The sequence below is a fragment of the Thamnophis elegans genome, chromosome 1 (assembly GCF_009769535.1).
Source record: "Thamnophis elegans isolate rThaEle1 chromosome 1, rThaEle1.pri, whole genome shotgun sequence".
Classification (NCBI taxonomy): Eukaryota; Metazoa; Chordata; class Lepidosauria; order Squamata; family Colubridae; genus Thamnophis; species Thamnophis elegans.
The window spans coordinates 112,945,279-112,970,324 of NC_045541.1; the positions used below are offsets into that span (position 1 = coordinate 112,945,279).

Below are 25,046 nucleotides of genomic sequence, written 5' to 3' on the forward strand. Positions count from 1 at the left end.
AAGTTCATTCTCTTTGCAAAAATGTGGCTTACAGAAAATATTGGAACTACTTTTCTTTTTTAACTGTTTGCAATATTATACTTAAGTTCAACCTATGGGACATATAACCCTCTGAAGTTTAATCATCCTTATATTTTGGCTGGATTGTGGCCTTGGTAATTTAAACATGAATTTTCTATTTAGGTCATTTTGAGGGTTTATTATCTGAAATGTGACTCATACATTTATTAAATATACATGCTTCCTTTTATGACTTCCTAGATTATGAAATCATTATGTTGTGTATCTCTCCCATTCATTGCTTCTTCTTTTGCCATGAGCAGATCAGTGTCCAAAAAATGTCACAATTGGGACTCGTATTTTAATGTTTCAAAAGAGAGAAAAAGCTGCATGTGAAACGTATTTCTCAAAATATCAAGTTTTTATTTATTCTTTTCGAACATCTCTGTTGTACCAGAGTTTGCAGTGAGCGTTAATCTTATTAATTATCATTCATGAAGAAACTCATAGTTTTTATTGTGTTAGGCTTCTATAGAAACAATTCAAGATTTCAGTAGATAAAAAAGAACAACATAAAATATGTTGATCAAGGGAAGGAAATCAATGTGTGCTTTTGTAGCACTCATTGCTATCAACCCAGCTTGGAAGAGACAAATGCAAAAATCATTAGCTTTCCTCCCCAAAAGCCAAAACTTGGATGAAAACACCAATATTTTTACTTATTTACTCATATTGCAGGGAAGAATAAACCCAGAGGCTGTGTTCTATCAGTTCAGCATCACCTGAACCGGTAGCGGAAATTTCAGGTGACTCCACCCACCCGCACCCGGCTCTATGGCATCCCATTTAGGCCTCTTTTCCACCCAAAGCACGTGCGCAGAAGGATCTGCGCCAGAGGTGGGTTTCTCGCCCTGTTCCCACCGGTTTGGTTGGAACGGGGCTGGCAGCGTCCTCGTGCACGCGTGCAGTGCACGCATGCGTACTAGTGCCTATGCGATGCTCCAGCTGCTCCTGGAGGATCGCGCAGGCGCTGTATGCGTTCTGCGCATGCGTGGAAGCACAGAACTCTTCAAAACTGGGTAAGAAACATGCGTGGGCGGGTGGATCCTTCGGCGTTCCCGGAAGTTACTTACTTCCGGGTTCGCCGACCAACCGGTTCGCGGGGACTGCCGCGAACCGCCTGAAACCCACCCCTGATCTACGCATGTGCGCACTCACATTTGTGAACCAGTAGGGAAGGTAAGTCTATACCACCCCTGAATAAACCTTCAGCTGTTATCTATTAATCTCTTCTACTATGATGCAAACACATACATTTCAGCTTTTGTGTGTCCCAGCATATATTTTATCCTATGTTTTAATTTATTTCATTGTTTTTTCTTTCCCGAGATATTTTTCTCGTATAAAGAGGAAAGACATGCCCATGTATTCAGGAAAATAAAAAGTTTTTATCAACATGGGATTGATGAGCAGGCTGGATAAAGTTTTATTTTTCAGAATTGGAATGGAATCAAAGTGCCTCAGGGCATTGGTACTATATACTTCACCTTATAAATGACTAAAAAAATGGATCCTACTGTGGCTTGCCTATAGTGACAGGCAGTGGGCATAACAAGAGATTTTATGAACATTACTAGCAAACTCAGCAATTGGGGGAAAAGTGACATTCATTTAACTTTGGCAGTCCTTTTTTAAAAAAAACTAAGTTTCTTTTAAAAAGGTTTTATTTCTTTTAAAAAACACAAATATTTCATCATTCGTCAATCATTAAAACATTGAAGTACAATTTTTTTTGTATGCCCCTCCCTCCTTCCACCCCCCGACTTCCCAGAACCCGTACACGGTATGGATTTTTAACTAACACTGTCTAAAATCTATTGAGAAAAAAGAAATAAAGAAATTAATGACATTCTACATTGACCTTAGCTTCTTCTTACTGAACTAACTTTAAACAGTTTAAATCATTTCTGATCTTAAGCATAGGCTAACTGGAATTTCTTGGTCCCGTATTTATTTTGTATATAGTCAATCCATTTTTTCCAGTCTCGTTTATATCTCTCATTTGAGTGATCTTTAAGATATGAAAAACTAAGTTTCATGTGGTATCTGAGGGTTTTTTCCTAATATAATTTTCTCGAAGTTTTAAAAGTAAGAGAAAAATAATACAATCTACAATAAAGTAAGAAGAAAAGAGAGGAAGAAAGAAAAAGAAAAGGACTAGAAGAAAAATGGAAAACATTAAAAAATATAAAGAAATGGCTTCTGATCTTCTTTAGAGCAGTTAGAAGTACAACTGTAGATTTACCTCTTTTTCAAAAGTTACACCATGAGTCTCTTTTTTTTCTATAATTTATCCTATCTAATAGTTAAAACTATAGATCATAAGTTCATTTTTTTCTGTTTTACAAAAAAAAACCATAAAGGATTTTCAGTCAGCAATAAATGTAGATATTGTATTTTCTCTTATCAAACAGGTCATTCTGGCCATCTTAGCAAGTTCTATCATCTTCATCAACCATTCTCCAATAGAAAGTATTGCCAAACCTTTCCCTCTTTGAAAAGATAAATAAGATAATTTCTGTGATAAATCACACAAAATATAAAAATTATACTGATGCAGTTATTATATATAAGAACAAACTTCCATGATTTCCCTCCAAACAATTAACCATTAAAAAAAATCCTATGAGGAAAACTGCTTGTATATTAATATACAATTACTTGCATATTAATATTTAAAACCCTCTGAATCACTGATGCATTTGTACCCAAAATCTTCTTTATTGCTTTTTACATGTCCACCAAGCATGGTAAAATGATTCTTCCTATTATTCACAGTTCTACCATGGCTTTGAAGTATCTTTATACTTTCTGAATAATTTTCTGGTATTGTCCACCAGTGGTACATTATTTTATAAAAGTTTCTCCTTAAGATTGTAGTAAACTTCAATCCGTTAAACCATACATTTCCCAACATTCCGTATATAAAATATTAGTCCACTTCATCGTATATCCTTTCGCTTGTTTTTCTCTTTCAAATTTCAATGAAAGGTTACACATTTCAGCAATCACATGTTCATCATTTGTGCACAATCCCATCTCAAAGTCAGTCTTAGAGCACATAATACTCTAAGTGTGCATGAAACGAACTGGCAGCAACGCCAGCATCACCCACCCCTAGGCGGGACAGGTGCACACAATCCCTGTAATAATTTCATAATTCCCATTATTGATGCATCTTGACCGTAACCTACCAATCTTTTCATCTTCTCTACTTTACTAAATCAACAATTATATTACATGTCTGGATGTAATTATGTTTACAGAATTGTTATTTTTCTACTGATGCCACACAACTTTATTGACCATATCCTATAGCATTATCAACATTCAGATGGGTTTCCAAGAAACAAATAAATAACTCACCTAAATTCTTATAGAAAAGAGGGATGAAAAATATAGGTAGTCTTCAGCTTACAACTGTTCGTTTAGTGTACATTCAAAAGTACAATAGCACTAAAAAAAATGACCTATGGCCATTTTTCACACTTATGACCATTGTAGCAACCCCACGATCACGTGATTTACATTTGGATTCTTGTCAACTGGTTCATATTTATGATGGTTGCAGTGTCCCGGGGTCATGTGACCACCTTTGCAACTTTCTGACAAAGTCAATGGGGAAGCCTGATTAACAACCGCATTGCTAATTTAACAACAGCAGTGATTCACTTAACAAATGTGGCATGTTGTAAAATGGGGCAAAACTCACTTAACTAATTTCTCACTTAGCAATATAAATTCTGGGCTCAATTGTCCTCATAAGTCGAGGACTATCTGTAAGAGCACGAATAAAGGAGAAAACCAAGAAACAAAGATAATAATCAAGAGGAAAATTATGGAAATATAATAAATTGGTGAACTAAATCAGATTGAAATAATTTATCATGATATGGTTGTACAACCTCATGCAATTATACTAAACCCAAAGATACTTCAAAATTTGTGCTGGAGTAACAGTTTAGAAATAGGTTTACAAGCAACCAGCCTTGTCCATGGTACTGAAAGATGTTTAACTGTTAAGCCTACCAATGTTCTTTGGCTATTTTTCCTACAATTTATTAATTGCTGCAGCACAATACAGAGCTTACAATTAGTGCCAGATGTACTATGTCAAACCAAACAAAGGAAAACTGAAAAACTTTATTTGCATAAATGCTATCTAAAAGTGCAGAAAAGAGCTTTGAAGAACCTTTAATTAAGCGTAGATGCATTTAAATATCCTCTCAATTAATTAGCTGCATTAATATTCGGTACAAATGTCTGAGTAAAATTACTGAATATAATTGTTTAAATATATTATATTTCACTCTCTCTCTCACCCCAAGTGTCTTTGTTTGCTTTGATTCTTTGTTGAGCCTCGTTTCTCATTCTGTTTTTCTTTATTTGTTTCAATAAAAAGCCATATGGTTTTTTTCCCTCAAGGACGTGGCTTATTATCTTTTAAAATATATTGGTGTGCACTAGAATTCACCTCCCCGCTCCAAATTTTTAAACTTTTACATCTCTGGGAAGAGTAGTGGACCACAAGTTGAGCCAAGCCAACATATGCAGAAATCTAAGAAATATGAAGGCAGCCCCGATTGTGCAAAATATTCAAGAACAGTTTTCCCCCACCCTTAGACCATCGCCACTTTCATGAAGATGGAAATCCATCTGAAAACACAACAGCACTAGTTGTACTTCTTTATCCCTTACTAAGTTATAACCTCTATTTCAACACAATGGCTATTCCTTTCCGGAGGAGGGGGGGAAAATCCATTTTATGTGTCATCAATATTTCAAAAACTGCTTCCAATTTTACATTCTGCAGTTGTTATTGTTACTATTAGAAACTCAATCACATTTTTACAGCTTTCTGTGTATCAGAAATATTCAGTTTGGCACTATCTAAATTAATCTTTAAAAATGTATTTAATTGGGAGTGATAACAAAGCCAGCCAGAGTCAAGAGACAGGCAAGGCATTTTAAAACTTGTAGTGATTAACAGCCCAGTCCTTATTGCTCACCAAAGATACACAGTATCTCGAAAGAGCATTACAGGTGCAATCCCCTTACCAGTGTCACACGAGTTGACCCACCCCAGTGCTTGAAAAAACAGTAGAGTCTGTAGCTATGGTAACAAGCATCCTTTCCTCTGAACTTTCTCTTCTCCCCTTCCTCTCCTGAATGCTGACCTTTCTTCTCTCAGCTGGCATGCCAAGCAAGCATAACATAGAGGGTTCCTTCTGTATTTATGAAGCATTCAGGTTGTTTTCTGAGCACAAAGCATTTCAAATGATAAATCCTGCATGACTCCTGACCTCAAGAAATTATTCAGAAGCAAAATACCTCTGCATAGACTTCATATATCATTAAAATCTTGTCTCAACGTAAAATCTCAGCTACGAAGTCTATTAACTCTACAAAGCCAGCACATCTTGCGAAGTACATAAGTAGAACAAAATAGAATAAAGTAAAGGTTCCCCTTGCACACATGTGCTAGTCGTTCCTGACTCTAGGGGGTGGTGCTCATCTCCGTTTCAAAGCTGAAGAGCCAGCACTGTCCGAAGATGTCTCCATGACTAAATGCCAAAGGTGCATGGAATGCTGTTACCTTCCCACCAAAGGTGGTCCCTATTTTTCTACTTACATTTCTACGTGCTTTCAAACTGCTAGGTTGGCAGAAGCTGGGACAAGTAATGGGAGTTCACTCCGTTATGCAGCGCTAGGGATTCAAACCATCAAACTGCCAACCTTTGTGATTGACAAGCTCAGCATCTTAGCCACTGAGCCACCTCACCCCTACACAGAATAGAACAAAATAACTTTATTGTCACTTTGAATGTACACTAATTGGCATACATTAAAAATGAAATTTCATTGAATTCCTGTTTCAGGCAATGCCGTCTTAATTTACCACTGCAAAAAAAAAGAAAAAAGAAATCAATCTGCCTTTTGCCATCACCAATATATCAAATTGCCACAACATCATCTGCATTCATCTCATCAAGTCTCTGGGATGGAGAATCTCCCACTCCTCCCTTTTTATGTTGTGTGAATGTGGAAAAGTGAACTCACCACCTGGAGTGAGCAGGTATTTTTTTCTTCGTCTGGGGTCCTGAGCTTTGAGTGCTACCTGGGAAAGAGGGTCAAAACAGCCCCACCTGCTCCTTCCCTGGAGTCTTTCAAAAAAGGGAATTGAAAATGAGCAGGTGTGTCAGGGTTGAGAAAGAGTCAAGCTCAGAAGACAGCAGTGATAAAAGAGGAAAAGGAATTCCAACTGAAGGGCAAGCACCACAGCAGCAGTTTTCAGATGGCAAGAGAAACCCTCAGTTTTGGGACCTGCAACCCCACTGAGAGGCAGAGCTGAGAAACGGAGGAAAAGAGCTGGATGGGTCTTCAATACCAAACAAAACAAAGCTGAGCTTACTTGCCTGAAACAACTTAGGTGCAGATCTCAGCAAACCAGGTCCAGATTTAGGAGAGCTGGGGGGGGGGGGGAGAGAAAAGCCAATCCCCAAGTCTAAAAAGGAGTGAAGAGTTTTTAGATGCACATGGACTGAGAATGGCTAAAAGAGCTGAGGATCCTGTATATGTGTGTGATTTAAAGAATAGAACAGAACAGAACGGGATAGAATAACAGAGTTGGAAGGGACCTTGGAGGTCTTCTAGTCCAACCCCCTGCCTAGACAGGAAACCCTATACAATTTCAGACAAATGGCTATCCAGTAAGTCTTCTTAAAGACTTCCAGTGTTGGGGCATTCACAACTTCTGGAGACAAGCTGTTCCATTGATTTATTGTTCTAACTGTCAGGAAATTTCTCCTTAGTTCTAGGTTGCTTCTCTCCTTGATTAGTTTCCACCCATTGTTTCTTGTTTTACCCTCAGGTGCTTTGGAGAATAGCTTGAGTCTCTCTTCTTTGTGGCAACCCCTGAGATATTGGAACACTGCTATCATCTCTTCCCTAGTCCTTACAATACAATAGCAGAGTTGGAAGGGACCTTGGAGGTCTTCTAGTCCAACCCCTGCCTAGGCAGGAAACTCTATACCATTTCAGACAAATGGATATCCAATAAGTCTTCTTAAACACTTCCAGTTGCTTTGGAGTATACCTTGACTCCCTGTTCTTTGTGGCAACCCCTGAGATATTGGAACTCTGCTATCATGTCTCCCCTAGTCCTTCTTTTCATCAAACTAGACATACCCAGTTCCTGCAACCGTTCTTCATATGTTTTAGCCTCCAGTCCCCTAATCATCTTTGTTGCTCTTCTCTGCACTCTTTCTAGAGTCTCCACATCTTTTCTACATCGTGGTGACCAAAACTGAATGCAGTATTCCAAGTGTGGCCTTACCAAGGCATTACAAAGTGGTATTAACACTTCACGTGATCTTGATTCTATTTCTCTGTTTATGTAGCCTAGAACCGTGTTGGCTTTTTTGGCAGCTGCTGCACACTGCTAAAGAAATAGTTAAGAGGCTAAAACAATGCTAATATAGAAATAGGGACATCAAAATAGAACATAAGAGATGGAAATGTATAGATTAAATAAGAATAGAAGTAGAATAATTGCAAAATTATAGTAATAGGAAGCTAATAGAATAAGCTAGGAGTTTAAGTTTGCATGAGAAAAGAGTTTTTTATGGGAAATGCAATCTTTGTGTCTGTGTTCTGTGCCATATTTTTTTTTGAAAAAAACTTTAGCTGTGTTTAAGAAATAGTTACACAAAAGAACAGTAGTAGACAGTATATACTACAATGAATGCCAACCAGACTCCTAATACTTTAATGTATGAATGAATGAGAAATAATCAATAGAGAATATTTACCACTTGTGTCATCATAGTAGAAGGAAAAATGATTCTTACTTATCGGCACCGCAGAAACTACAATAGAAAAAGCCAGATCAAAATTATGATTGTTCATAATGATTATAGCAGCTCTTTATTCTTTGTCCTTTTGATGTCACAATTTCTGTATGGTGCTGGAGCTAGCATATAGGGCCAATGCATGGGAACAATTTATTTAGTTGAACAATTCTTCCAAGGGTTTTAATTCTCATTTTCACTAATAGCCAGAACATATATTAGACCCATCCGGAAGAGGCTACTTGAAATAGGTGCATGGGCTCATGTAGCAATTTACTGACTTGCATCTCAAAGTGAACCTATTATTTTTCTCCATACCAATGGGAGAAAAATTGTCTAAACTTCTGTGGAGATATAGAGAAAACAAATCACTTGTTCTAAAGATCGTCTGTTGGGGCATATTTGTCCCTCCGGCCACTGGATGGGGCTAGAGAGCAACAACAGTATATAAAGATTAGATGCTGGGGCATGGCACCACTCATCTATGCCTTCCTCTGTCTGTGTCTACATGTTCTGGTTTGTGGACCATCTGCAAAGTCATCCCATATATAACATGCTGAGATAAACCAAATATGAAGTTATTCGAATGCAAATAACTGTTGCAATTATCTTTTTCCAGAGTACATTGCTACAACGCATTCTGAGACAATGTCTCCAATGCGGCATCCAAGTGTAGCCTAGAGGTGTGAACATAATAAAGTACATATTCTTAATATCCATGCATATGGACTTCAAGATCATGACTTCTCCATTACTTGGTAATGTCTGAATGGGTTGCAAAGACTATATAGCCCACTTGGCTCTTCCAAGAACAAAGAAGTGAAAGGATCCTCTTGGGCTTTTTGGAAACCATTCCCCTTGTTGCCTACTTAATTGATCCTGCTGTCTCACTTAGCAATATTCTGGATCTTCTGAGTGATCATTCCTGAAATGCCTGCATATACCTCATATTTCTGAATTGTTAAAACTCTCTTCTTCTTCTGACTAAAACATAGGATGACAACAGTAAAAACAATAGCATTGATTACTAGTATTGCAAAAGCATTTTTTCTGCTTCTGGCAGTCAAAGAACTCCACAAAGACCACAATACATGCATTTGTGGGAGGCGTGGTAAAAGGAAAGAAAGGCAAAACTAAGCAAAAACCCACAATTAAATACAGTAGAGCACACTGAGTTGTAGGCACTGTTTCAAAATGAAAAACATAGAGATGAAAATCTGAAAGAAAGGAATTCCAGCTGTGCTACTACCAGAGGACAATCACCTGCATACTTCAAGGGGTAGGGATTTCAAGAACAGATCTGCAAGGCAGGAGAAAAAAGCTAATATTTCGTGTGTGTGTGTGTGTGTGTGTGTATCTGCATTCACATGCAGGTCAACTTCGTCAAGGTGAACACTATTCCTGATTTGTTTGTATGAGCCTTGGTATTCAGCTTTCAACATGGATTGCACCCTAGACTCCTAGCTGCCAACTTCAATTAGTCTGAAGATGCCAAGCAGGGGAACAAACCTGTCAGTATTTCCTTAATTCCCATCCCTGCTTTCCAGTTATTGCAAAAGGTTAAGGAGGAAAGACTTCCATTTTTAGCCCTGCTCATCCAGAATTAAGCAAGTGTTAAAAGACAGGAAGCTGGCAAGGAGAAACAGACAATGCATTTCCAGGTAGGTCAAGAAGTTCATCTCATTGAAGTAGGCTCCTAACCAAATTGAAAAAACTCACTGCTTTATTTAACGTACAAAACAGAAAACACCTGCTTAATTAGTTAGCTAATGTCTGTAAACAGATATTGGTCATAAGCCTTACCATAAAGACTATCAATTGCCTTTTTCATGCTAGATCTTTTCAGCCTCCCTTATTCAAACTGGTGAACAACAAAGATAAATGCAATATCTTATATAAAAGTTTGAACTGGCTACTGTTTAGACATTAGAATGAGCAAAAACCATTTAAAGGCTGAATTGAAGAGACGTGTCTCGACATTTTTGGAAGCAGAGAGTTGGATGAATGAAGTTGCAAATTTTCTTGTCCCTCACTGGGAGCAGAAAAAAGTGAAATGGGATAAAGGAGAAGTGTTAAACTTGCGGCGTCACATTTTCATCATGTGATGTATCATGACTTTTTCCCCTTCACTAAAATGGGGTTGTGGGTGGCCAGCGCATGATGGATCTGGCCCCTGAGTTTGACACCCCTGGGACAAAGGGTGTGAATTCCATTCCTGGGAAGCTGAACTTCTGTATGGGATGAGTGTAATTGATATTGAAATAATAGTTAAAATCACAAAGTTGCTCCTAGTTAGTGATTAATGTTACATAATAGCTGATAGTATGCCTCTTTTGCTGTGTTCCATATAGTTTACAGTATATTTATTTTAATTTGTATTATCTTAGTAGGTACATATTGTCTTAGTAACTACTGTTAGTGTTTTGCAAAAAGTGTAACACACAGTTTGCACATGCAACTCAAGAAAAGTCAGAAGGCATATCTTAAGGACTGCCAAAACTTTGAAGAGTAGAGAAAGTGCAACATAAAAAAATATGAATATGAGAAAGAAAGAAGGAAAAAAAACAGAAAGCTGAAGAATCAAGCCAATTTTTTTAAAAAAACCCTATGCAGTGCAGAATCTTGGAAAGGGGAAGGGCAAAATTTAACAATAATACGCCTTAGGTATGTCTTTCAGCTCTTCAGATGTTAAGTCCCATCACTGCCAGCCAGCTTAATGCAATAACTGGAAAATATCAGATTTGAAGTCCAATATATCCGGGTGCCACCAGTTTGAAGAAAGCTAAATTAGAGTCAAAAAAACAATGACAAGCTTCAGTGTATCTTCAATGTAATTTTTTCCAGCACTCCTGAAATGCTTACATTTTCTAAATCTAACATGACATAGAGTAAGTGAAAATGTCACTGCCATTCTTTACTTATTAGTCATGATCTGTCCTGTGCAGTAACAGATGCATTTTTATATTACTCTGCCTTTGATATGTCACAGATTAACAGAATTTGAAGTGCTATGTCCACATGTCCAAGAGATGTCAATTCAACTTTTCAAAAGGAGACCAATTGCAGGAATTAATTGAAATAGCAACTGGATAGTTCATCTGGAGCAAGAAGATGCTACCTAGAGTGCATGGGATATGGAAAAGGATTTAACACAATATTTCTGGCCACCCATTTTTTTTCTAACAGTGACAGAATTTCCAGTTCCTCACTTATTAAAGCAAGAGCAACTTTCTATAAAGGCAAGCAAGTGAATTATCCAGGACTTTCTTCCAAAAAAGGAGATAAGATTTGAGCACAAGAAGGGATAGAATTGCATCACTTTAATACATATTATTTGGTTGAAGGAGAATTAATTGAATTTGCACACTACTGAATTAGAACTACACAATTATTATGAGTACCACTGTGACAGATTTTCTGAAATAAAGAAGTATTAGAATTCTCAGAGTGTTTAGGCTCCCATTATTCTCATGATTTTTGGGGGGATGCAGGAAATTCATGCGACTTTACAACCTAACAAAGAAAGCAGACCCCTTTCCTTCCCTATACACAGAAAAAAAATCACTAATTATACTGGTTTCCTGACTCTTGTGTTTATATTATGATGTAGATTTATCTATGAAAGTTGTCTGCACTGCACTGCTCCCTTCACCAGTTGTGAGATGTTAACTTACAGTACATGAGAAGGAGGCACCATCTTTTCTATCATTATTCAGCTGCTTTTAATAATAAGAATGTCCTTTTTTTGTCTTTTTTGCTTTCAACTCTAAAGAAAACGATCAGCAATTTCCTCCAAAATCTACCCAACTCAAAACTTTCTGCCATGGTACTTAAAAAAAAAACACCTTTCTGTTTTGTATTTCTTTATTTCATCAAAACACAAATAATTTAATAATACTGAGCATGGATTTATTTCAAATTATCCTCTCTGTAATTATTATTTAAATCAAACCACAACAGGTTTCCTATAATTCTGGGTTACATAAACTATTCTGTGAAAAGCCTGTGGTGGTGAGGATAAAGCTGAGAATTTCCCCCTTTGTTTTATGATTGCAAAATTCAACCAAGGAAGACTTAAGCATTTCATTTAAATTGTTTCTGTCTTTGTGGGTTCTGCTTGTGGGATGGAATCAGGACTGCTGGTTAGTTGTGGTCTGATATAATGAAGCGTGCCAGGAAAAACAGAAAGAGAGGTCATGGAAAAAGGGTTGTAAATTATGTTAGCAATTGGCAGGAGAGGGTAAGATAGAAACCTTAAAGGAAGGCATTCTTAACCTTACACAACTAAGTTGTAATTAACTAAAGCTGGCAGTGATGGTGGCCCCATCAAACTCTTAACTTGGAAATCCTGCTCTTTGCAAGTAAGGAGAGAGAAGTTTTAGGGCAGATATTGACTGCTGCCTGCCTGCAATTTGGCAGTTCAAATTTCACCAGGCTCAAGGTTGACTCAGCCTTCCATCTTTCTGAGGTCGGTAAAATGAGGATCCAGATTGTTGGGGGCAATAAGGTGACTCTGTAAACCACTTAGAGAGGGCTGCAAAGCATCACGAAGCAGTATATGTCTAAGTGCTATTGCTATTTATATTTAAGTTTAAATATATGTTTAACGTGCCTAACATCCCTGTCCTACTCTCCCCAATTATTTGTACGCATTGCCTGTGTTCTTATTCATGTTTATTCTTATTCCTGTTATCTTGTACATCAGTGACAAACTAACTAACTAAATAAATATATTTAATTACAAGCATACAATAATGCTGCTAAAGTCAGCTTTGTCTTGTCAACCAAAAGAATAAGAAGTTGTCTTCTGAATTCCTGTCGGTATTCGGTTAATAAAGGCAAAATTAAGTCCTTGTGTCAAGTAGATGAAGTGGCCAATGCAGGAAAAAAAATGAACAACTGATTTGGCTTCCCCAATTGACAGAGGCAGAGAAGTGCTTGTAAAGGGATGAAGGCAGCACATCCAACCTAACAACATGAAAGCTCTCCAATGGGATCAGCAAGGAATATTGGCGAGGTAAGAGGCTGTTGAAAAAGGACTGCCAGAGCAATTATTGATAAAGCATCTATTATCCAAGACTTAATCCTGGATGAAAGTGCTGATCTGATGTGGGCCACTGAGAGCTGGAATTAGAATTCTCTTAGATCTTTGTTTATCAGTCTAAGTCGTACTACAGCAAGCTAGACCTAGAAGGCAGAGCAGAAGAGAGGTCCATATACATTCCAACTAGATACTTTGTACAGCAGTCTGCTAATCCTGAAACTATGTTGTTACCTTTGGTGAACGAGGCAGAGTTGGGGCAGGTTGTGGACATGTAATTTTGATAATGTTGGCCTTGAGGAAATGGACAGGGTCCTTGTGGCTATCAGTTGTAACTTTATTTTGAATTATTTTTTACATCTTGAAGAGGTGACTATGATAGGAGGAATCCTCATGCACGTATTTGCCCCCTGCTCCTTTGGCTGATTAATTGGCCGGAAGATAGCTAGAGTGCTGCTGGAAGAAAACTAAGAATGAATCCAACTCTACATGGGTTCAGAGCTGCAGTTAAGGTGATCCCTCCTTGGAAAGGAGGGCTTGGATGATCACTTACAGGGCTGTGCAGAGGAATTAGTCAAATACATGAAGGATAAAGTCACTTGGATCCAGTGGTGGCTTCCTACCAGTTCGGACCAGTTCAGGTGACCAGTTCAGGTAGTGGTTTGGCAGCCTGGGTCACTGGAACCGTCAGCGACCAAACTGGTTTTCCGGGTGGCGCCATAGGCGCCGACATCTTGTTTTTGGTTCTGCACATGTGCAGAACAATTTTAATCGCGTGCTCACGCTTTAAGTGGATGTGCATGGTGCGCAGATGAGCGAACCAGCAGTAATAGGATCCATGCTAAGTTTGAGACCAAGCATGGATTAGGTCCATTAGAGATGCCCAGGGAATGGACTTGCCCAATTATCTGGGAACTGTTTGATCCTGTTGGATCTGAAGAAGCTGACAGGGTCCTTGGGGCTGTCGATGCAATTACTACTTATTAGAACCTTGTCCCTTCTGGTTGGTAAAAGTCACCAGGATGCTGACCTGCAGGTGGGTTCAGGCAGTGATTAATACATTGCTTCATGAAGGATTGTTCTTGGCACCATTTAAGGAGGCCTTGGAATGCCCCCTCCTCAATAAACCATTATTGGACCCAAATTGTCTGGATAATTTTCATCCAGTTTCGCCCCTTTTTAGTGAAAGTGGTGGAAAAGGGATTGTGTATTCATCCTTTCTCTTGGTGGCTTTCAATACCATTGATCTTGGTAGCCTTTTGGGCTGGCTATGGGGTTTGGGGCTGGGTAGCACAGTATTGCACTGGTTTGACTCCCTTCTCCCAGGCTGGTTCAAGTTGGTGTTGATAGGGAGCATGAGGTCCAGCACATAGTCATTCTTTTGTGGGGTGCCAAAGGGCTCAATACTCTCTCTGACCCTGTTTAACATCTACATGAAACGGATGAGTGAGATCATGCAACGTGGAATGAGATACCATCAGTATGCTGATGATATACAATTTTACATCTCCATTTCTGGTGATCCAAGAGATGCTGTGACCGACCTTTCTTAGTGCCTAGAAGCTATACGGTTTGGATGGGAGACAACAGGCTTCATCTGAACCCTAGCAAGATGGAATGGCTATGGGTGCAAGGAACTTCTGGCTCTGGTGATTTATAACATTAACTCTGGATGGGGTTGCACTATGACAGATTTGGTGCACAACTTGGGATTCTTTCTGAACTCAAGACTCCTGTTCAAAGAGCAGCTGGTAATTGTGGCTATTTTGTGCTATTTTGTGCAATTTTGTGTTGTGTGCCAGTTGGTTTGGGAGCTCTGAGGTAGACATTTACCACTGGAGATGGTTGACAGAGTAAGAAGATCACTGCCCCGGGACATCCATCTCTTACTTTTGTTTTTTGGTTAGGTTTAAATGTTTAATTTGCATAGTTTTAATATTTTAATTACTTTTCTATTTATCTTTTTATAATCTGTAAGCTGCTAAGAATCACCTTATAGGGGAGATGGATGACATAAAAATTAATAAATAACAATAATAAATAAGATTAGCATAGACTCATAGTTAAGGGAGATGATAAATGTTTCCTTCCTATTTCTGCACTGCCTAAAGGAGGAATAAGACTTTCCCCAAAGAAGCACTCCTTGGAATATGCATTTGTATCATTATATCATGCTTGTCTTTGTGTTTTCCCCTTTACCCTACACCAGGGGCAGTGGTGGGTTGCCAATTTTTTTACTACCTGTTCAGGTGCACATGTGCAATGGTTCTGTGCATGAACAGAAGGGTTTGGGCGGGTGGGTGGAGCTTCCTGCTGCTGCTACTACCGGTTCACCCAATCTGGGCTGCAATCCACCTCTGACCCGAAGTGTCAAACTGGACGCTGGATGCGTCACGCACAGGCCACACCCACCCCAGCTGTGCGAAGGCAAAACATATTACAATACATCATGTGACATCAACGTGACGCGGCTAATTTGACACCCGTGCCCTGCACTTTCCCCCCTTCCTCTTCCCTACTTTTCCATTATTTTCATTTTTCTTTATATTTCTGTATTTTATATTTTGATAAACTAATAAATTTTTGAATCAAAAGGTAATTGAGAAGGTGGTGGCTCCATAACATCAGACTTCTTGATCTGACACAGATTTTCTGGATACATTTCAATCGGATTTCAGCTGGGGTACAGCACTGAAATGGTTTAGACACTTTGTAGATGACGTATGCCAGAAACTGAATGTACAGGTCTGTTAATTATTCTGGACTTTCCTGTGGATTTTCAGACCATTGAAAATGGTATCTAGATGGTTTACCTGCATGTCAGGTTACATACAGATGGTGGGGATGACAGAGCATAGTTCAGCACATAGACCAATGATTTATGATATCCAAGCATTTCACTTTGTCTCCCATGCTATTTACCATTTATATAAAACTGTTGGAGACATCAACTGATGTCTTGTAGTGGCATGTCATCAGTACGATACTGTTCCTTAGTATCCAATTTCAATCAACTAATCCATAATCTTGTAAATTGTTGCTAATTGTATTGAAGTAAATGACTTGCAATTTAATTTAGACATTAGTGAGAAGCTACTGAGAAAGACTGAACTGTGTTCGGTGATTGAGATTTAAGCTGTTGTGTACCTAAGGATTGTACTTCGCCTGACAGAGCATGTTTAGAATTTGGAAGTGTGCCTTGATTTTTGACTATCATTGGATTTGCCATGGTGGTTATGATAAAGACTCTTTCCTGATTCACTTGAATAAGTAAGAGTTATCCACATCTTGGTATCACTCATCTTAACTACCCTATTTCCCAAAAATAAGACCTCCCCAAATAATAAGCCCAATCGGACTTTTGAGCGCATGCACTAAAAGAAGCCCTCCCCAAAAATATTGCAACACAGCAGCAGTCATGAGGTGACCACACTCACCGCCTCCTGTACCTCAAAAATAATAAGACTTCCCAGAAAATAAGGCCAAGCACTTATTTCAGGGATCAAAAGAAAATAAGACCCTGTCTTATTTTTTGGGAAACACAATAATATAATGTATTCTATATGCTAAAAAGTGTTCAGAAGTTGCAATTCATGTAAAATATAGAACAGATAGACTTCTAATGTATGAAAGATATAGAAACAATGTGCCCGCATGAAAACTCTGTTTTGGTTACCTACCATGTTTCCCTGAAAATAAGACAGGGTCTTATTTTCTTTTGACTCCTGGAATAAGCACTTGGGGCTCATTTTTGGGGAGGTCTTATTATTTTTGAGGTGCAGGTGGTGGTGAGCATGGACACCTCATGGCTGCTGATGTGTTGCAATATTTTCGGGGAGAGCTTATTTTAGCATATGTGCTCAAAAACTCGATTGGGCTTATTATCGGGGAGGTCTTATTTTGAGGGGAAAAAGGTATTACTTACCAGGATAAATTTAAGGCATCTAAAACCCCAAACAGCTTCAGGCTCTCATTATGAACTTATCTAGTTGTTAACAGATGCAGGAGAGACTCTTTTGGAGAGACCTCTGCTGTTCAAAGCTATCATTCTAGCATCTGGAGAGAACTTTCTTCTCCATTGCCTGCAGGCTATGAAATTCCTTCCTTAAGAGTTGTTTGATCTTCACTCTCTCACTGCTCAGAAAAATCTGTAAAGATACATATCTTTTGCTGGTCTTTTGGTATTTATTTTATTGTTTTACTATCTAAGTTAAACTTTTCATATTGTTTATGGTCTTAAATTTTGCTAGCCACTTTTGCAAAATATGAATTGAATAAATGAATAAAAACTCCATCCTCAGCATCTGCTTGAGAGTTTGAGAGAATTGATTTGGTATAATGGTTAATCTATAAAGTGCTGGACTAGAAAGTTGGAGACACTTACATGTAGTATCAATCCTTCCTTAGTCATGAAAGCCAGCTGCCTTACTTTGGGCCAGTCACTTTCTCCTAGCCTAATTCATTTTACAGGGTTGTTGTTGTGGGGAAAATACAATATAGGAACATTATGTATGGTGCATTGATATAAATAATTAATATAAATATCCTGCCAAATAAAGGCAAGGTATAAATCAAATAAATACCTAAATAAATAAATGTTGAAGGCAGATTTCCTGATTTATTTAATTATAATTTCCATATGGGGAAGGTGTAATGCAACCCAACTGGAGGAAAACTCTATCATTGCAGAAGACCAACAATCAAAGCAATATTTTTGTACCACTGTCTCAAGGCTAGCTATGATTATTCCTAATTCGTTTACTCCAGATCTGCGGTGGAACCAGTGGCTGAAAGGGAGGGGGGCTTTATGTAAATAAGAAGAAAGCCCAGTTTAGAGTTTGTTCAGAGGAGGAAATGTCTGAAATCAAACCCTTAGGTATATATCTGCCATTTCCCAAGGGAAGATAGACAGTCTGGTGAGATTCTTGTAATACAGGTGATCAACAATAGACTATCTATTTGGGCCTCTCGGTGAATGATTCTAGTTGTTTGCACTTGACAAGACCCACTGTTTACAATCTCATACAAAGTGCAGAAATATCCAGGGGAGTAGAGCAAATGGTAAAAGTGTCATTGTATTTCAAGTCCTGTCCCTTTTGTAGAAGCATTGTGATCTGTTTTCCTTGTTACCTTCTAGGAAAGGCAGAATATCTACAGTTTTGTTCCATGTAGTATCAACCTTGTGAACTCTCAGGTTTCCTCTTTCCGCTATGTATTCAAAATGGATAATTGTCCATATTTATTATACATACATACATACATACATACATACATACATACATACATACATACATACTGTATAAATGGAATATATATATATATATATATATATATATATATATATATATATATATATATATATATATATATATATTTCTGAGGTTTTCGCGGGTGTTAGTATGTAGGTCTCTAGTTATTCGGGTTTATCAGCACAAATATAACATACACACAAACACACACACACACAAACACACACACATACATACATATTCACCTTACCTTATCTCATCTTATCTTCTTATCCTGTTCTGTGCTGTCCCATCCCATTCTATCTTATCATCCCATCTTATTATCCTATCTTATCTTATACTGCATAAACATAGAATGTATGCAGCACAATGATGAGGTGTTGCTTTCATCATTTGGATGAAAATATCAGAGCCTGCAGATGCCTTTAGAGTGATATACCGTCATTCTGTGTTCCTCTTGCTGAGTCGGAATGACAAGGCTGAACTCACTCTCTGTGTCTGCATATCTGGGTATGTTCACGTTCATCTGTGCAAAATGAACTGGTCACTACAGATTCACCCTGGCATGTGGCAGGTTCCCTCAAGGCTGTAGAGAACACAGATGCAACCTCAGTTCCAACGACCCTCAGCTCTTTCTCCCCAGCTGAACCCTTTTCCTTACATTCTAGCAAGGGCTCGGGTTCATGTTATTCTCAACAATGGCATTGGTTCTAAACGTTGAGGTGAAATCCTTGAAGTATGAAGTCATTACAAATGAAAGACAAAATTTAGAATCTAGGCTGTGGACAAAGAAAGGACAGAGCAGAAATCCAAACAGAGAAAAGGAAGGGGGGAAAGGGGGGAAATGACTTACCTTGAGTCAAGAGAAGCGCTATATAAAAAGAAATAAAAAAGAGAAGGAAGGAAGAGACAGAGTTATTATTTTCTGTATGACAGGTTTATAAGCATTTTGCATATCACCATGTTAAATAATAATGAGCTTGCTTGAAGTAAACAATGGCTTTTTGGTAGCCTCATGGTAGAAGCAGGTTTGTAAGCATGCGTGGGAGCCACAAAATGGAGATGAAGCTGTATCAAACAGGTGCAATTGTAAGGGTTTAAGAGGTTTCCCCTTTCCATCATGAACAAAGGTGCAGGCGGTAGGGTGGGAGGGACAGGACTTGGAGGTGAGGACTGTGGAGGCAATCCGTGTATAAATTTGCAACATGAGATCAAAATCTGGGAAGCATCTAGTGGCTTTTGGGGGGGGGGGAGGGTTGCCTTCGAGTCAATGTTGATACCTGCCTGGATTAGTCCCTGAAGTTTCCTTGGCAAGATTTTTGGAAGTGGTTTGCCCTTGCCTTCTTCCTGAAAGGAGCTACTGCCAAGGTTGTGCACCTAGTTTTGTACCTAAGATGGGACTAGAACTTATGGTCTCTGGGTTTCCGGCCTGGTTCCTTAACCAGTACTGGCCTAGGGGAGATACTATATTTCTACCTTTTAAAACTCTTTCAATTGGCGACACCTAAGGAAGTAACTTCGGTTTCAGTAAAAATTAATATGGAAGTCAGACAGATGCAATGATTCATACTTAGAAATTAAATTTGAATCACCCTAGTTGAATTACTGTCACTCAATGGGGAATGAAATATCACCTTGCCTACTTTGTACAGCTGTTTTACCATCACTTTATGGGGCTATAACAACTAGCTTCCAGTAACTCCTAGATAGCACCAAAGGGATAAAAAGAAATCTCTAATTGATTGTTGCCATCTTGTGTTCATCCAGATTTTTTCAGTCCAGTTTTGGCAGTTGTACATATTTAGTAATAGTATGAAGTGGAATCCTTAGTGCTCTCTAAGCTTGTTAGTGCTAGAAGAGTGTGAGGTTTGCTCTTTATTTATGCTCTTTATGTGTTAATAATTGTTAGCATTTTGCAGGACCTAGGAAACAGCAGCTTCTTCAAACAATTTTGCTCTGAGATGGGACAGGCATGGCATGAACTAAATGTAATAGCAAACATATGTCTGAAAGACATATGCTGCAAAGGGTTACTGAAATTATTGTCTCCTTATAAATAAAGGAAACTCCAACTTTCACAAAATCATTTCTATTTTATTCAGAAAGTTTCAGAAATTTTTCATGCAAGGAGAATCAGGGACACCTTTCCTTTTGAGCATTAATTTTGTTTTATGACACAGAAATATAAGAATAGAACTAAAGATAAATTATCTGAAAGCAAGAAAACTCTGATATATTATTAATATTTTATTCAAGACTTTGTTGAAGATAGAAGTGCAAGTAAACCTAAATAAATAAATAAATAGAATTGTCCAGTCTATGATGGTGGGTATGTAGATTTTTCCTTGGTAGTTCCTGGATTACTCTGTTGTTTACTGCTTGATTGTCTGGTGTTGCTTCTGGTATCAATCCCTGCTTATCTGGGTGATGATTCATGGCAAGGAGGTGTTCTGGTCTTTTCGTTTTCTTTCTTTTTTCTTTTTGCTTTTTTTGTAGTTTTTGAAAGTTGTCTGGATATGTTTATCTCTATGATACTGTTCATGTTGATCCATCTGAATACCAAGCTTTTAGGAATTCCCGAATTTAGCTTGGTCTAGTATGCTCACAGTTTCCTAGCTGAAACTATGGTTAAGTCTGTTCAAATTAAAACATTTTTATTGTGTCTTTTGATTGCTGGTTGGTGTTCATGGATGTGTTCTGTTAGTCTTTTGCTTGTCTGTCCTAGAGAGAGGCTGTTATAGCCCTCACACTATACGTATATTATAGATGAACCCTGTTTTTTTTCTTGGGCTACTGGGTCCTTTGGTTTACTTAAGATATTTTGGAAAACTTTAGTTAGTTTATGTACTACAGTGATGCCATAAGGTTCCAATAGTCTGTTGGTAGTTTCTGAAGTGCTATCCTTTTTGTAGCTTATATTGGTTGTGCTATAATAGGTGGAGCGAGCAGGATTTTTTAAAATAATCTAAAATGGGTATTTATTTGGTTAGAAGGTACTATATAGGTGATGTTTCCTTTTTTGATGCTCTGGGTAGTTGTAGTGCATTTGTGCTCATCTGAATAATAGCAATAGCATTTAGACTTATATACCGCTTTACAGTGCTTTACAGCCCTCTCTAGATTCAGCATATTTCAGATTCAGCATATTGCCCCCAACAATTTGGGTCCTCATTTTACCGACCTCAGAAGGATGGAAGGCTGAGTCAACCTGGAGTCTGGTGAGATTCGAGCTGCCAAATTGCAGGCAGCCAGCAGTCAGCAGAAGTAACTTGCAGTACTGCATTCTACCCACTGTGTCACTGTGACTCATAATGTTCTTACATAGCTTCTTTTGTTGGTATTTGGTAATGGAGCACTTGGTTAATATGGGTGGGTTTTACGATAGACTTGTGTTTCTAATTTGCTGCCATTTCCTCTGCTGATGAGAATATCCATGAAGAGGATGCCCTCAAGAATGACAGGGCAAGCTTTCTGTATATAATGAGAAAGCAAATTCTATTTCCTTCTAGCACTGAAGTTATTACCTAGCTGGGTAATGAAGTGTTTTCAAACAACCAAGTTCAGAGAGCACCAAGAACTCCACAGTTCAATCCTGAGCTACAAATATTATTTTCTATTGGTAAAGTGAAGTTTCACTTATAACAGTTCCTCGACATGAATAAATTTTATAACAGGGCCCTAAATGTAAGAATAATTGAAGCCTTTCCCCACACCTATTGTCTAGACTTTTTAAAAGATCTGCAACTTTGAAGCAAAGGGAAATTTAAACAAACCTGTGCTTCTCCTGGCCTCTTGAGATCAAGAGATAAGATGGATAGCACCAGAGAATAGTATTGCTTTTAATTCTAAACTCTGAACTGTCAGTTTATGGTTTTAGTCTATGAAGGCAAGATGGATAGCACCAGAGAATAGTATTGCTTTTAATTCTAAACTCTGAACAGTTAGTTTATGGTTTTAGTCTATGAAGGCTGATTACAGTAACTAGTTCATTCTGAATCAGTCAAAGAGCTTGATACTAGCAACAAGAAACAACTTGAATATGATTCCTAAAAGTTTCTTCTGCTGTTCTTTCAATTTCTATTTGCTAATTGATAGTATGCTTCTGTCAAGAATATTTTATTCATAGTATTTTTAATTTTGATTATAAATGATCTTTGAAGTGTTTGGATTTCAAATTAAATCTCATTGTACTATCTTCTATTTCATATATCTCAACATGACTCTTGGCATTTTATTTTCCAAGAATTAATTTCTTAAGTTTGTGCAGTTATTTATAAAGACAACTATCTTAACTTCTCTCTTTACTCTGATTTGTACTCCTTTCTATATTTGCCTATGGTTTAGAAAGAAGAAGGAAATATTAGTTTGATTTTTAGAGAAGAATCTGGAGAAGTATCACCATTCGGAATAAAAAAATATCATATCTTAAAAAAAAAAAAGAACCACCAGTGTGAAACAGCAGCTGAACTTTGTCCCTTTAGTTTTACAGATTTGTCCTATAATTTATAATCTAATTTCAAGGACAAGAGAAAACCTAATCTATACCATACTATTTCACTTAATACTATGTCAGTGAAATCCATACAGGCTGCATGACTTAACTGGCCTAGCCAATTGCAACTGAAGAATCTGACTGCTGCTTCGGGCTTAACCGAAGTTTATGAGTTGAGATGGGAAGCTCTGGAGAATAGCATTGTAAGGAAAAGCTTTTAAAAATAAGCCTGAATCTCACTGTGGCTGTTGACCTTGAATAAATGACACATTCTACTAACAATGCTGCATGGGTTTTCCACAGAAATACCCATTAAAGAGGAGACCTAGTATTTAAAACCTAACAAGTGTACTGAATAAACAGAATTCGGAATTGTTAATGATACCCTTCTAAATACATTCACTTTTGTAGGGCTGTTGAATGCTTGCTTAAATCAGCAGCAAAAGGCTATTTGAACAGTAACTGTGTTGGACTGTACCTTTAACATGGCAGGAGGAAATTCAGGATGGAGCTACATTTGACAGGGCTATTTTCAAATATAAAATGAAGGCAGGGATGTCATGTATTTGCAGTATAAATTAGAGGCACTCCATCTAGTATGCTCCAGATTTTTGGGACTTCAATTCCTATTAGTCTGAAACAGCATAAGCAAGGACAAGGAGATTGTCTAGAATATCTGGAAGACTTTGGATCTGCCTCAGCTGGCATCCTATATCCCTCAAACCAGTTTATTGGGGCATTTTTCTGCTTTCTAGCTTTGATATTGGAAAGCTGGAAAGAAGAGAGGGGGAAACACTAATTGAAGCAAATGACTGGAGAAAAGCACCAGAGGTGGGAATCAATTGTCCTTTGTTACACCTTCCTTTTATTCTTATTTTCAACCCATAGCCTCCAGCCTATGTGAATAGAATGTACCTGTGAAAGGAACTATCTCTCCATCACTTATATCTTCTTGGTCTCAAAGCTGATTTTCTCCCTCTGGGGGTTTGGCTTGTGCTCCTTGATTACAATGGGGCCTCAAGAGTAATAGATTTAAAACATTAATCTCCCGAAGGTCTGAGATCTCTGTGCTTCAGCCTATTAAAAGAGTGCTTATCTCTTTTTCACTTCTAATGTAGTGCATGAATATTTGAAGAATTCTATGAACTAAGATTCAGTAATATAGAAAGGGATTTTTTGGCGGGTGGACACTGCTCACAGAAGCAGGAAAATGGTTTTATGGGCCACAGCTTCCTTTGCTATAAGAAATAGCTGAACCTGGGTAACTCAATTCCGGCTTGTAATAGACCTTATGGGTCCAAGCTTGAGTCTATTAAAACAACTGGCCCATTCTTCTCATCACTCATTAGTGCATCTCTATCCCAAAGTCACATCATTCAAGATATGAGAAGACAAAACTGCATGAGACCCTAACAAGGCATGTAACATTAGCCTAGGGAAAGATGATCCAACATTTCTACAGCTCATCAACTTCCACTTTGGTGGTTTCAGTTCCCTTAGTCAGCATGCACATTGTTCACTGTTGGTGTGAGACGAAGAAGCTTGGCTCTCAGAATCACTTTCATGATAATTGCGCTTGTGTATGGATGGCACACGTTTGTAAAATGCCCTGTGATATACTTTCTCTGCCATTATCCACTTTTCTGGTATAGTGAACATCTGTTTATCCCCTTTGCTTTTGGTATTCCATGAGGCTGTTAAGACTTGGCTGTTTCAGCAAGCCTTTGAGATCTGAAATAGCTTCTCTTATAGCCATGATGGCAAACCTATGGCATGCGTGCCAGAAGGGCGCACGGAGCCTTCTCTCCAGATGCACAAACTGTTGCCCATTGCTCTTCTAGGTTTCCGCACGCCAGCCAGCTGGTCTTAATGAATGTGGGAGTGCCAAAACCGGAAGAGCAGCCTCCTAGTGTGCATGTGCGTGCCTGGCGGCTGCTCTTCTGGTTTCCGGCGCACACGCATGCATACACTCCAGTGCATGCATGTATACACTCCCATTTCGGCACTTTGTGCTGAAAAGGTTTGCCCACAGGTCCTATAGAGAAATAGTTTTGACCATGGTACTTCCCAGTGCTAACAGTTTATCATGGTTGAACTAATTCATACTGTTATTATTGTTGCTATTATAATGATTTTTTAAAATCTTTTTAATGATGAGTAGATGAGGTAAGTAAACCTGTTGGAGCCCTTTATTGATGGGAAAGGTGTATAAACCCAGTAACTTAAAAACTGGCTCTATTGGAAGGTCTTCGAGAACTGTGGAGCCATCAGTTCTTATATATCTGTTTCTGTAATTTTAATGTTTAAAAGTAATATATCATTTATCAAAGTTATTTTAATTTGGTATTTAGATT

The 25,046-nt window shown here is 38.1% G+C and overlaps 1 protein-coding gene across 1 annotated transcript in view; it reads right to left on the bottom strand.

The window, feature by feature from the left end:
• The window catches only part of SLC8A3 (solute carrier family 8 member A3), a 175,234-nt gene that overhangs the window by 11,838 nt on the left and 138,350 nt on the right, over positions 1–25,046 (bottom strand). The window contains exon 3 of the mRNA XM_032222212.1: positions 19,054–19,071. Coding sequence (XP_032078103.1) covers positions 19,054–19,071 — 18 coding nt within the window. The remainder of the gene's footprint in view (positions 1–19,053; positions 19,072–25,046) is intronic.